We start from the raw sequence: 12,613 nt of genomic DNA, 5'->3' as shown, positions 1-12,613 counted from the left end.
TTCTGTTTGCATTTTGCTGTAGAGCAAACAAGGACCCATTTTGGCAAGACGTTACACTACATTTCAGAAAGCCATGGCTTGATATCGAGAGTAGTTTATTGCCACTATAAATGGTTTTCTTTATTCACAGCTTCAACTGACAAAAAAGTTTCATGCAGAAAGGCACTGGCCTGAGTGGTTCAGCCATTAAATCACAGGCTTTGTGTAAGCTCCGGTTTATTCCCATAGGTTTTAGTGAATTACAATGTTGTACCATCAAGTTGCGAAATTGGCATCAGAGTATCGCAGTGACAGGGGACAATTTAACAGTTGTGAAAAATCTTTTGTTGCTATCATGATTAGCATAAAATTGCATTGAGAAGATGGGACGTAAAGTGTTTATAATTAATTTCAAAGTCGCCAAGTTGGTTGACTATAACGGTTAACCATGTAGCGCGCGATTATCATGTGTAATAATAGTAATAATATCGAAGTCTTATATAGCGCACGTATCTACCACACAAGGTACTCAAGGCGCTGAGTATGTACAAACTTTCAGAAAGATATGTTATTGCAGTGATGAATGAGGGTCGGCTGGCACATCCAATGGCATGGTGCATTGGTCTTGTCAACAAGCCTGTTCACTTCAAAGACGATGGTGTTCATGAGTTGAAAAAGTATTATTCTAGGGAGAGCACAGCCGATCCGCATGTAGTATTATATACTGCGAGTCCATAAACATTGTATAGCGCCCTCTACTGTTCGTATTGTGTTCTATAATAAAAGACCTCGTGTGAGCATCGTTGGTTCCAGGTAGCCATGTTTGTGTATGACTTATTTGTGTCTCCCAAATTTATTACAATGGCGACGAGGATGGGATTCTAGAGACATCTACAAGTTGATAAAACACAATGGCAGGAATCAAAGGAGAGATCGGAGAATTTTCGGAAGGGAAATAAACCTTCACTTGCTATCTGGAAAGACTGGGACAGTTTTTCATCGCCAACGCGATCAAGCAGGACCGGGCGGTGAGTGTGTTTCTCACAGTGATAGGACCCAAATCCTACACTTTACTGAAGTCCATGGTGTCCCCAGACAAGGTTAGCGAGAAATCTCTGGAAGAGTTAAAGAAAATTCTTCGTAATCACTACTCTCCTCAACCTTTCATCATTGCTGAAAGGTACAAGTTTCATAAAAGAGAACAAAAATCTGGGGAATCCGTCAACGAATATGTGGTTGAACTAAAAAGACTGGCAAGTACATGTCAGTTTGGCACATTTTTAAATGATGCTTTACATGACCGTTTAGTATGCGGGATGCTCAACACACAAAGCCAGAAGAAGCTGTTGGCGGAAAAAGAACTTACCTTAGTTAGAGCAGTGCAACTAGCAGTGGCTTATGAAACGGCAAATAAGCAAGCACAAGAATTTCAGCCACGCTCATCATGGATTCGACTGGAGCTTCAGTTAAAAGAGTTGAAACGACCAAGAAACCCTACCGGAAACAGGGCACTACTCCACGTAAACACAACGCTGGTGCAAAGTCTACAGCTGCCGCAGGCAGCAGGACGACAAACAAGGACAGTTGCTGTTACCGCTGTCTCGAGCAACATACTCCACGGGAATGCCTATACATCAAGGCTACATGCTACTACTGTCAAAAAGTAGGGCACATCGCGAAAGCTTGCAGGAAGAAACAAGCTAAACCAGCCAAGGGGAGTAACCGAAATTCTGTGAAGCAGATACAAGATGGTGATGATTCATCAGATGATGGAGATTATGTGGTCTACACAATCAGTTCAGTGTGCTCACCAAAACAAGGCATTATTTTAATGGTGGACTTAGCGGGTTCTCAAGTGCAGATGGAGTTAGACACAGGAGCCGCTGTATCAATTGTCTCGGAAAAGACATATCACACTCAGCTGTCATCATGGCCATTGAAGAGTTCATCGGTGAAACTGAAAACGTACCGTGGAGAACCAATCCAAGTACTTGGGAAACTGACTCTGCCGGTCAAGTACGAGAACCAGTCCCACACCCTGCCACTGTATGTTGTGACGGGGGACAAGCCAGCTTTGTTTGGACGAGACTGGTTAGCAAAGATGCAAATCGATTGGAAACGTATATTCAAGGTGCAACAGACCGCTTACCCATCACCGGACACTGGAACACAATTGGTACACCAGCCAAGGACATCACAGGGATAAAGGAACAGTATGCAACTGTTTTCAGTGATAAGGGTGGGCCTATCAAAGAATTTGCCGCCCATATTTATGTTGCAGAGAATGCCAATCCGGTATTCTGCAAGGCACGCCCAGTGCCGTATTCACTCAAGGCAAAGGTGGAGCAAGAACTTCAGCGTTTACAAGATGAAGGAATCATCACAAAGGTTGATCGCAGTGACTGGGCTTCACCTATTGTACCAGTGCCCAAACCAGATGGAAGTCTACGCTTGTGTGGAGACTATAAGGTTTCAGTAAACAAACTGTTAGATACTAAGCAGTATACCTTACCAAATGCTGGAGACTTGTTCGCTACCTTACCTGATGAAGGGAGGAAAGTCTTTTCAAAGATTGATCTCTCACATGCATACTTACAACTCGAGTTGAAGGCTGAGTCAAGAAAGTATTTAACCATGAATACACACAAGGGGCTGTTTGAATACAACAGATTGCCTTTTGGGGTGTCTTCTGCTCCTGGTATTTTCCAGGGAGTAATGGATCAAATTTTGCAGGGTATAGAAGGGGTTTGTTGTTATTTGGACGGCATACTCATCTCTGCACCATCCGAACAGAGCCATAGCAAAATTTTGAGCGAAGTCCTCAAGCGTTTGGAAAGGTATGATGTGCGGGTTAAGAGCCAAAAATGTGAGTGGGGTAAACATTCTGTAGAGTACCTAGGTCATGTAGTTGATGCTGAGGGTATTCACCCTACCACTGAAAAGCTTGAAGCAATCAGTGAGGCACCTAGTCCGACAAATGTAACTGAGCTTAGGTCATACCTAGGGCTTTTGAATTATTATGGGAAATTTATTCCAAATGCTTCAACAGTGCTTCACCCTCTAAATGAGCTTCTGCGAAAAGAGATTCCATGGAAATGGACAGAGGATTGCGAAAAAGCATACAAGGCTAGTAAATCCCAATTAATGGGAAGTAAGTTGTTAGTACACTATGATGTGAATCGTGAACTCCGATTAGCATGTGATGCTTCAGCGTATGGTATCGGAGCGGTGATTTCTCATGTCATGCCAGATGGCCAAGAAAGACCAGTGGCATTTGCATCGGGCACATTGTCGGCAAGCAAAGGAAATTATGCCCAAATAGAGCGTGAAGCATTGTCACTTATATATGGAGTTAAGAAATTCCACAAGTATCTCATTGGTCGTAAGTTTACATTGATAACTGATCACAAACCATTGACCACGATTTTTAATCCAGAGTCAGCTATTCCAACTTTGGCTGCTGCACGCATGCAACGTTGGGCAATCATATTATCTGCCTACACCTATGACATTGAGTTCAAAAGGTCAGGGGATCATGGAAACGCGGATGCGTTATCTAGGTTACCTAGAAAAGTGGATCATACCACACATGAGGAAGTTAAGTATTTCTCATACTTAGACGAATTACCAGTCACTGCTAAGGATATTAGTAGAGCTACACTGAAAGATCCAGTGTTAGCGAGAGTACATGAGTTTGTAGCAAATGGTTGGCCAAATTATGTACAGGATGAAGATGTGATATCCTTTTTCACTCGTAGAGATGAGTTAACAGTAGAACAAGGTTGTATTCTATGGGGTTTGCGGGTGATCATCTCACCCAAGTTCAGATCTAGATTGCTAGATGATCTTCATGAGCAACATTTAGGAATATGTCGTATGAAGGGTTTAGCACGAAGCTACCTGTGGTGGCCAGGTTTAGACAAGGATATTGAATGTTTGGTAAATGCATGCACCACTTGTCTCTCTGTCAGAACGCACCCCCCAAGGCACCCTTAAAAACATGGGAGTGGCCAACAAGGGTATGGCAGAGATTACACATTGACTATGCTGAACTTAAAGGCCAACATATGTTAATTTTGGTAGATAGTCACTCTAAGTGGGTTGAAGTGTATCCAATGAAAACTACCACTACCACTAAAACATTGGTCATTCTTAGAAGATTGTTCTCTTCTTATGGAATCCCAGAGGAAATTGTTTCAGACAATGGGCCACAATTTACATCAAGTGAATTTCAAGACTGCATGACCGAAAATGGTATAAAACATACCAAAGTTCCGCCGTATCACCCAGCGTCCAATGGGGCAGCGGAGAGAACGGTGCAAACAGTGAAAAGAGCGTTAACTAAACAACTTCTTGATCCGAACCAAAGAAAGCAAAAGTTGTCAATACATCACAAGTTAGCTAATTTCCTTACGCTCCTTTTCTTTGCGCTTAGAAGCTTTTGCATTAGGCGCTTTACAAATGTCTTATTATTATTATTATTATTATTATTATTACATACCGCAACACTCCTCAGGCAACTACCGGTCGAACTCCGGCAGAGTTGTTCCTAAAAAGCAACCCAGAACTCGTTTTTCTTTGTTGAAGCCAAATTTAGCCACAACAGTGGAAGACAAACAAGTGAAACAGAGAATGTTCCATAATAAGGGCCGGGTAAACGAAAGAACCTTAAAGGTAAACCAGAAGGTTAGAGTGAAAAGTCATCAGAACAACTTAGAGAAATGGGTGTCAGGCAAAGTTATAAAAGTGTGTGGGCCTCGTACTTACATAGTGCAGGTGTACAAAAATGGAAGGAACAGATTTGTGCATATTGATCATGTTTTACCGTCACAAGAAGAAAGTAAAATGGTGGTTCCAGATCCAATCATGCCCGAAACAAGTAATCCAGTTCATTTTCCGGTAACCAACCAAATTCCAGAGCAGTATGAACAGGAAAAGGTCACAAACCAAAACCAAAAACAAAATTCTGAGTCAAGTGGAGAAATCCCACAGTCACTTGACCAAAAGCACAGTAACCAGGCTAATGAGAGCAGTCCGGGTAGTCCTGGAAGTTCTTCTCAAGTGAGACGCTATCCCCAAAGAGTTAGAAATCCACCCAAACCATTGGATTTGTAAACAATACATAATAGGAAGAACACCATATTCATGTTGTTTAGTTTTCAAATGGTTTAATAGCAAAGTACAGGTACCACTTTACATTCCATGTAACTGATGTAAACATTACATGCATTCCATTGGGTGTTAAAAACAGGTTTTTCTCAATAGGTTTCAACCAAGTGGCTTTAGTTAAATATGCCTGTCTCATTGGTAAAAGGGGGTAAAATTCATTTAAGAGGGAAGGAGTGTAGTATTCTATACTGCGAGTCCATAAACATTGTATAGCGCCCTCTACTGTTCGTATTGTGTTCTATAATAAAAGACCTTGTGTGAGCGTCGTTGGTTCCAGGTAGCCATGTTTGTAGGACTTGTTTGTGTTGTCTCCCAAATATATTACACCGCATACCATCCATGGCGCTGATATTCAAGACCTTAAAATACAACTTGTATATTCATCAGACTTATTGTTAAATACCAACAATAGCGCCCGGCATGAATAGCTCAACCGCTCTGCAACGTACATGGCATTTCTTCCGTCCCTAGCAATCAGTATTTGCTGTCCTGTCCGCAGCTTGTCTGCGGAGGAGCGTTTGGGGAGTTGTTTTGACAAGGCGCCTTAGTGAAAACACAAGTCCTATAAATAAAATCTTCCCTTTATTGAATTAAATGTTAAGGGTGGTGCCAACTCAATATCATTACAAAACTTTACATATTTTGTTGATCATAATATTGGAACTTGTACATGTACATGTTGTAGCATTGGTACATTACCTGTAACTCCTTCAGAAGGTTTTGTAGATCAACCGGAAGATGGATAACAGCAAGGATGCATATGGTGTATGTTTGATAATCAACCCATCCTATGCAGACACTACTCTTGGATTTAATGGCAAAGTCAGGGAAGAAGATTCTCATAACAGGCATGGTGGCTAGAAGATGATGTTAACTAACGAACTAAGAAGATAAGATATAAATAACACAAATAAATAACAATTATCTGGCTGTGCTGTAAAACTAACTGATATCACATTGTGGACTTGGCTTTACACTGGGAAATAGTTTTTGAAAAATGTAGCGGTCAAAACTGAAAGTGTCTTGTGTTGATGGATGTGGGGTTCACCTCAGATGGTTTTAAACATTTGTTTCTGTTTCTTTCGATTCTCTTGCAAGGTAAATCCATTGTCATGACTCACTCACTTGAAACATAACAGAAAAAAACGCAACATGTTTCATGTATTGTTTAGAAAACATGGTAATATAACAAAACTTTTTTTTGCATTGAGACGTAGTTTCCGAGAAAGAAGTAATTGTCCACCAATGACTTTTGAGACCTCAGAATTAGATTTTGAAGTCTTTAAATCAAATATCTGAAAGCACACAACTTCGGTCATATGTGCAAATTTGCCGCAAGCAAATTTCACTCCCAGAAGTTATTTAGTTACAGACAAAAACAGAGCAGAGCTCTGCATGTGGGGATCTGACTACTGAGATCCTGAGAATGAATATGAGATAATTAACTGCACTCTCTCTACAGGATTATGACAGATGATACTGAATGAAAGTAGAATGGCTTCTTAAATTTAATTATTTTCACCAATTTTGGTTAACACTGAACTCTGGAAAGTACTAAGTAAACAGTCGTTAATACACGTGTTAGGGTAAAAACAAATGGTTGGCAGTTGGTAAAAGTCGGAGGTCGGAGGAAGCCGGAGGTAGCCGGAGGTTGCATTATAAGGTGTACAGAATTGAATTTCAATCCCCGTAAACTGCATAAGAGTCTTCCAAACTTCACTCTGAGTGTGTAATAATCCTTTTAAATTAAATATAACGCAATTAACGCAACCTCCGGCTACCTCCGCCTACCTCCGACTTTTACTAACACCTAAATGGTTGGTTTTGTCATAGAGAAAGGACGGGTACCGGTCAACTCGGTCCCAAGTCAACTCGGTCCCAGTCAACTCGGTCCCAAGTCAACTCGGTCCCAAGTCAACTCGGTCCCAAGTCATCTCGGTCCCAAGTCATCTCGGTCCCAGGTCAACTCGGTCCCAAGTCAACTCGGTCCTTCGGCCAAATTTAACTTTTTTGAATTACTTTATTGGTTAATAATAATATTTATTATGTTAAGAATTTTTCCCGAACACACGAACAATCTACTCCGCGGTAGTGGTATAAGCAAGCCAGTTCTCTAAGAACAAAATCTACCTGGCAAGTAAATACACACATGGTGTTACCGCAAACCAAATAGATATCGATACCTCACCATGCAATGCCTCAAATCATGCTCAAATCCTATATTTATTATGTTCTTGTAAAAGTTTACTTTCTTTTTGAATGTAAGTGTTTTCAACCAACCTTATTTTTATTTTATTTTATTTTTTCTTTAATTGGTAGGCCTATGTGTTTTGATTTTTAATACGTGTAAGTTAACTGGAAAGTTATTATTTTTTTTTTTTAACCAAACATCAATTTTTTCATGCTTTAATTCTCAGAAATCGTATTTTTTTATATTATTTTCAAAAATTGTTGATAAAATAAACATCTCAAAGAGGATTAAATTGTTACTCTTTGTCAATTAATGTTAATTGTTGAGAGCCATACAAAAAACAATACTCTGGTTGAAAGCAAAGAAACATTAGAGCTCATTGTTTTTCGCCCAGAAAGAGTTTCCCGTCAACCATACGGACCGAGTTGACTTGGGACCGAGTTGACTTGGGACCGAGTTGACTTGAGACCGAGTTGACTTGAGACCGAGTTGACTTGAGACCGGGTTGACTTGGGACCGAGTTGACTGGGACCGAGTTGACTTGGGACCGAGTGACTCATAAGCGAAAGGACAACCTGTATGGTTTTGTGCATTAAGCATTAAGTTGAATTGAACTGGCATGGTTCGCATGATCATCACCGCACACTGGACGATGTGTCAACTGTCAACATTGTGAAAAAATGTCGTACAGAAAGTTAATCGAATTGAAGGTGAATATTCATACTTACCGAATAGCTTAGGGGTTGAATGAACCATGGAGGAGGCCATGGTTTAGGCGTTCGAGCTCGAGAAGGATCATCACCGGACCATATTTTCGTTCATTGTGAATTCCACACATTTACAAAACTAGTTACATATTGAAATCATAGCGCCACCAATAGTTTGGTGTACATATGTGTAAACACAAACCGTATTTTGGTTTGTTTACCAGGTAGAAATTATGGTTGGTTGCACAGCAGCAACGTCATTAAAACCAAGCTATGGCGGCCATAAACATTTAGCAGTATGGATGGTTTTGGTAGAACTGGCAACGAGTAAGTATTAACGGCACTGGTTCAAAATAATTGTTAGCATAATTCAATGGTTTATTAAAAATCTATTCAATTCGCTGCCAGGAGCAGAATTACAAGAACAGTGAAGAAAACATTACAGTTTACTAGATCTTCAGAATGCATGGCTAGAATACTGTTCATTGTCTAAAGAGAAATCCTGATTGTTGTTCATTTTACAGCCCTGTGAAGGACTCTGTTGATGTGAATGATCGATGGGGCAAATACTGCAGGAATAAACATGGTGGTTAATATTACACAGGATCTGACAGATACAACCCCGACCCAGGTAGGTAAGTGTTACAGGCAAAATATTGAAAGCATGGACAAGGACCCAGATAGTCAAAGAAACAAGACTACCTTGGAGGTCCAATGTGTAGTTGTTTATCTTTGTAAATTTAATGATCTATCTATTATTCTAAGGTGTACTACAGAAGCATAAGTTTGAGAATGCGATGACGATTGATTCTAAATCCTGGGGTTACACACGTGAAGCACAGCTAGACGACTACTTAGACATGGACAATTTAACCCAAATACTAGCAGAGACAATCAGGTAATTGAACGTTACTTAAAGTCACCTGGAAGTGGTATTTTTTCCAAATAAAGCTTTTGTCACTAATATATGTGTTTTGAAGAGTTGAATGTGAATAAACAGTTAACTAAGGTTTTAAAAAATCAGTTCTTATGTTATTTACAAATTTAAGAGTAGACCCCGACCCGAGAGAGCGCTGTTCGTGGCGTCAATCGAGGCAGACTTTGCCTGTAATGCATAGAGTAAACACAATTGCAAAGTACATGTACGGACCAAGTCGTGAATTTGTACGTTTAAAAAAAAAATTGTTGTTTTTTTTTTCCGGCAATGCCGACCAGGTGTATTGCTGCTGAATGCAGAAAAACACTTTTTGAAATGTACCAACTCATGACTTGGACAGACATGTACTTTGTGTGGAGGGGGTGACGAACGAGGCCTAAAATAATTTGAAACCTCGAAACATCAGTGGGTTCGGATTGACTCTTTAATTTGATAACTGTAATTGGAAGTCGGAAAAGCAACCGACCAGCGACAGAGGCATTAGAATGGCATAACAAAGTTAACAGTAAACAATAAAACAAGTAAAAGAGAAAAGAGAAAATAAAAGAAATCATTAGTATGATAAATACATGCAGTGTGTGTCCACCAAAATCTATCCAATTAGGTAAAATACTAAGTGTGAAATAATGCAACTCTCAATTAATTAATTTGCAACCCTTCTGTTTTGAAATATACACCTGTATCTGTAAAACCTGTATTAAACAAATATATCCAGCAGTACAGTTAGTTTCTACCAGTCAAAACAATATACATGGGATTATCCAGATCATCTTGTCCTAAAACCCTTAAGAATTATCAGAACAATATATAGATTTACTCTAAAGTCTTAAAGTCATCAGCTTAATAATAATAGACAACCTTCTCCAAATAATACACAATGGCAAGCTAATTAACACACTATGTCAATACATGTACCAATTTGACAAGTCTACCAATGACGTAGAGGGCGCTGTTGTAGCATAACTAGACTATGGATCACCATTAATTCGTCAAAATATGCCCACATTGCTCAATCAACTTGGACTTAATACGTATAACTGTACTGTAAATTACCCATTTCACAGATGCATTAACTACAGGAATTAATTCACCACATACAATAAACCTCAGGCTCGTGTTAAATAAACGCACATGTACGAGCAGAGCGCTGTTGCTATGGACGGCGCCATGACAGTTTTATCGAATACCGGACACTTCGGCACCTTGCAAACTCGGCACCAGCAAACTCGGCACCTCTCAAACACGGCACCCACAACCTCAGCACCTTGCAAACTCGGCACCCACAAACTCGGCACATGCACAACTACAAACTCGGCACCTGGTTGAAAACTCTCAATCTGCCACGGTTACAAACTAGGCACCCAGTTGGAAATTGAAATAAATCCCGATCCTCGTCGTGTGTTTCGACGGGTTCGACGTCGTACCGACAACGATACACACCTAATAATTAATATTAAAATACGTAATTTCGATGTCCAAGTATTTTTTGTGACAATTTACACGAAACTTTGATCCAATAAAACACCAATTCAAAATAAAGAGTACGTGTTAAATAATTTCTGTTACAGACTGTCGTGCACTGTTCTTTTGCACGATTCCACTATACACCGCGTGCATGAGCAAACCGCTACCGTGTGGTGGGGCAAAAGTCCCCCATGGCCGACGGCCGCCATGTAGGCAAAACACGCTCCCAAATCACACTCTCTTCAAAATCAATAAGTCATTCTAACGTTTTCAATGTCCATTACATTAACACATAGCGATGCACTTTCACCAAAATGATTGTGAAAGAAGAAAAGAAGGAGAACAAAACTGAACGTGCGGACGTAAAGTTTCCCTAAAAAATTCTCCGATGCCAACTATTCAAAAGTTCGAAACCGGTTATGGCCATATAAGCTAGCATAACTACAGTGCCCGAGTTTGGTTTGGTGGACCAAAATAGGCCGGTGCCGAGTTTGTTTGGTGCCGAGTTTGTTGGACCAAAACAGGCCGGTGCCGAGTTTGTTTGGTGCCGACATTCTTGGTGCCGAGTGGGTGCCGAGTTTGCGAGGTGCCGAGTTTGCGAAGTGCCGAGTTTGCTAGTGCCGAGTTTGCAAGGTGCCGAAGTGTCCGGTACCCGTTTTATCTACTTTACGACTTTGACTGAACTTTAATTACCGAGAAATAAAATACAATCCAGAGCTTGAATGGGCTGATGGATAAATCTAAATGATGTTTGTTATACCCGGTTTATTGCCCTAAAGTTTATATATTTAAATCACACTTGCAAAAAGAAGAAAGTTTACCTGTAATTGGAAGTCGGAAAAGCAACCGACCAGCGACGGAGGCATTAGAATGGCATAACCAAACTCCGCCGCATGGTGGCGCCCTCCTAACTCACCGTCTGCCTCTCGCGCGCTGCCTCAAAGACGGCACAACGCTGCCTCCACATCTGCACGTGTGTTTACTAAATGCGTTGCAGGCAAAGTCTGCCTTGAATTACGTCACAAAAGGGGTAGGCGGAGTAAGCCCCCCAAACAACTTTATATATTTTTTAAACATGTAAATCGTGACAAACAATTGCTAAAAAAATTGTTTTATTGTTCGTAAGCATATACTCTTATGTTTGAAAAAAAGAAAAATTCTATTTCCAGGTGACTTTAAAGTGACCTGGAAGTGGTATTTTGTCAAAATAAAGCTTTTGTCACTAACATATGTGTTTTGATGAGTGGAATATGAATAAACATTGTGCAGAGAACTATACAAAGAAAATTAATTGTTTTCTTTGTGTGTATTGTTTTTGTGGCAAAGACAGAATGGTGCCATGTGCCAAGCCTATTATGTGTACCCAGGACTGTGCAGACAATGTACAAATTTAAATTAAGGTAGATGCTATGTGCGCATGATCCAACACTAATGCCGAACACCAACCAAAGTATTTCTATTTATGGTGATGTTTCAAAGTTTGTAGTCTTGTTCTTAAAATGAATTACTAGTTAAATTTTTGTTAGAAATTAGGTCCCACGCAAAAAATGCACAACCAAAAGATTGGCCCCTGACCCCTGAACATGAGACGAACAACTCTTCAAATATTGGCAAAAGACAAATCGCAATTTTTTATGATTTTTGTGGGGGGGGGGGTTACAGCCTGGTCGATACCTTGCAGTAAAGACTGGCACCGCACATTCTCACACCGCTATTGCTCTTTTAATCAAAAAAATAAACCAAGTGTCTAAGTTTATGCTAAGACCATTAGTTATGACCATCAGTTTATTATTTGTTACACTGCTTTTAAAACGTCTTGACATGGTAATGTTTCCTCATATTAGGTACACATCCAAACCAAGTGAATCTACATTACCGTACATTATATGCAATTGTTCTTGATTGGCCAGTCAACAACCATGTGATCCTTGAGGTTCCGGATCCAATCAAACATCAGTATTCATGTTTGTATTTGGTATATGTGTAATCTGACTGCAGGGTGTCGCATACAGAATATTATATGGTCTGGGGGAAAGGTTTTGTAGGAAGGAAAGCTTATGGACTCAACTTTTATATGACACCAAAAAGTCCAAAAATAATTAATGATTGGGTGAGCACTGCTCACTTTTGTAAAGGGTTTGAAAATTAGGTTGAGCAGTAAATAGC

At 40.1% G+C, this 12,613-nt stretch overlaps 1 protein-coding gene across 6 annotated transcripts in view; it reads right to left on the bottom strand.

The window, feature by feature from the left end:
• LOC139944263 (phosphatidylinositol N-acetylglucosaminyltransferase subunit Q-like) overlaps positions 1 to 11,314 on the bottom strand; it is a 29,482-nt gene extending 18,168 nt beyond the window's left edge. The window contains exons 1-2 of one of the 6 annotated variants that reach the window (XM_071941243.1): positions 11,269 to 11,314; positions 5,848 to 6,030 (exon numbers count right to left, since the gene is read on the bottom strand). In XM_071941243.1, coding sequence (XP_071797344.1) covers positions 5,848 to 6,000 — 153 coding nt within the window. In that variant the 5' untranslated portion in view covers positions 6,001 to 6,030; positions 11,269 to 11,314. The other 5 variants (XM_071941246.1, XM_071941245.1, XM_071941247.1 and 2 more) reach the window with 5 other exon arrangements.
• Positions 11,315 to 12,613: the final 1,299 nt, after the last annotated feature.

Source organism: Asterias amurensis, chromosome 11, assembly GCF_032118995.1.
Source record: "Asterias amurensis chromosome 11, ASM3211899v1".
In the NCBI taxonomy this organism is placed as follows: domain Eukaryota; kingdom Metazoa; phylum Echinodermata; class Asteroidea; order Forcipulatida; family Asteriidae; genus Asterias; species Asterias amurensis.
Note: the sequence above shows the minus strand (reverse complement) of the source record. Positions and strands in the feature narration are given on the sequence as shown.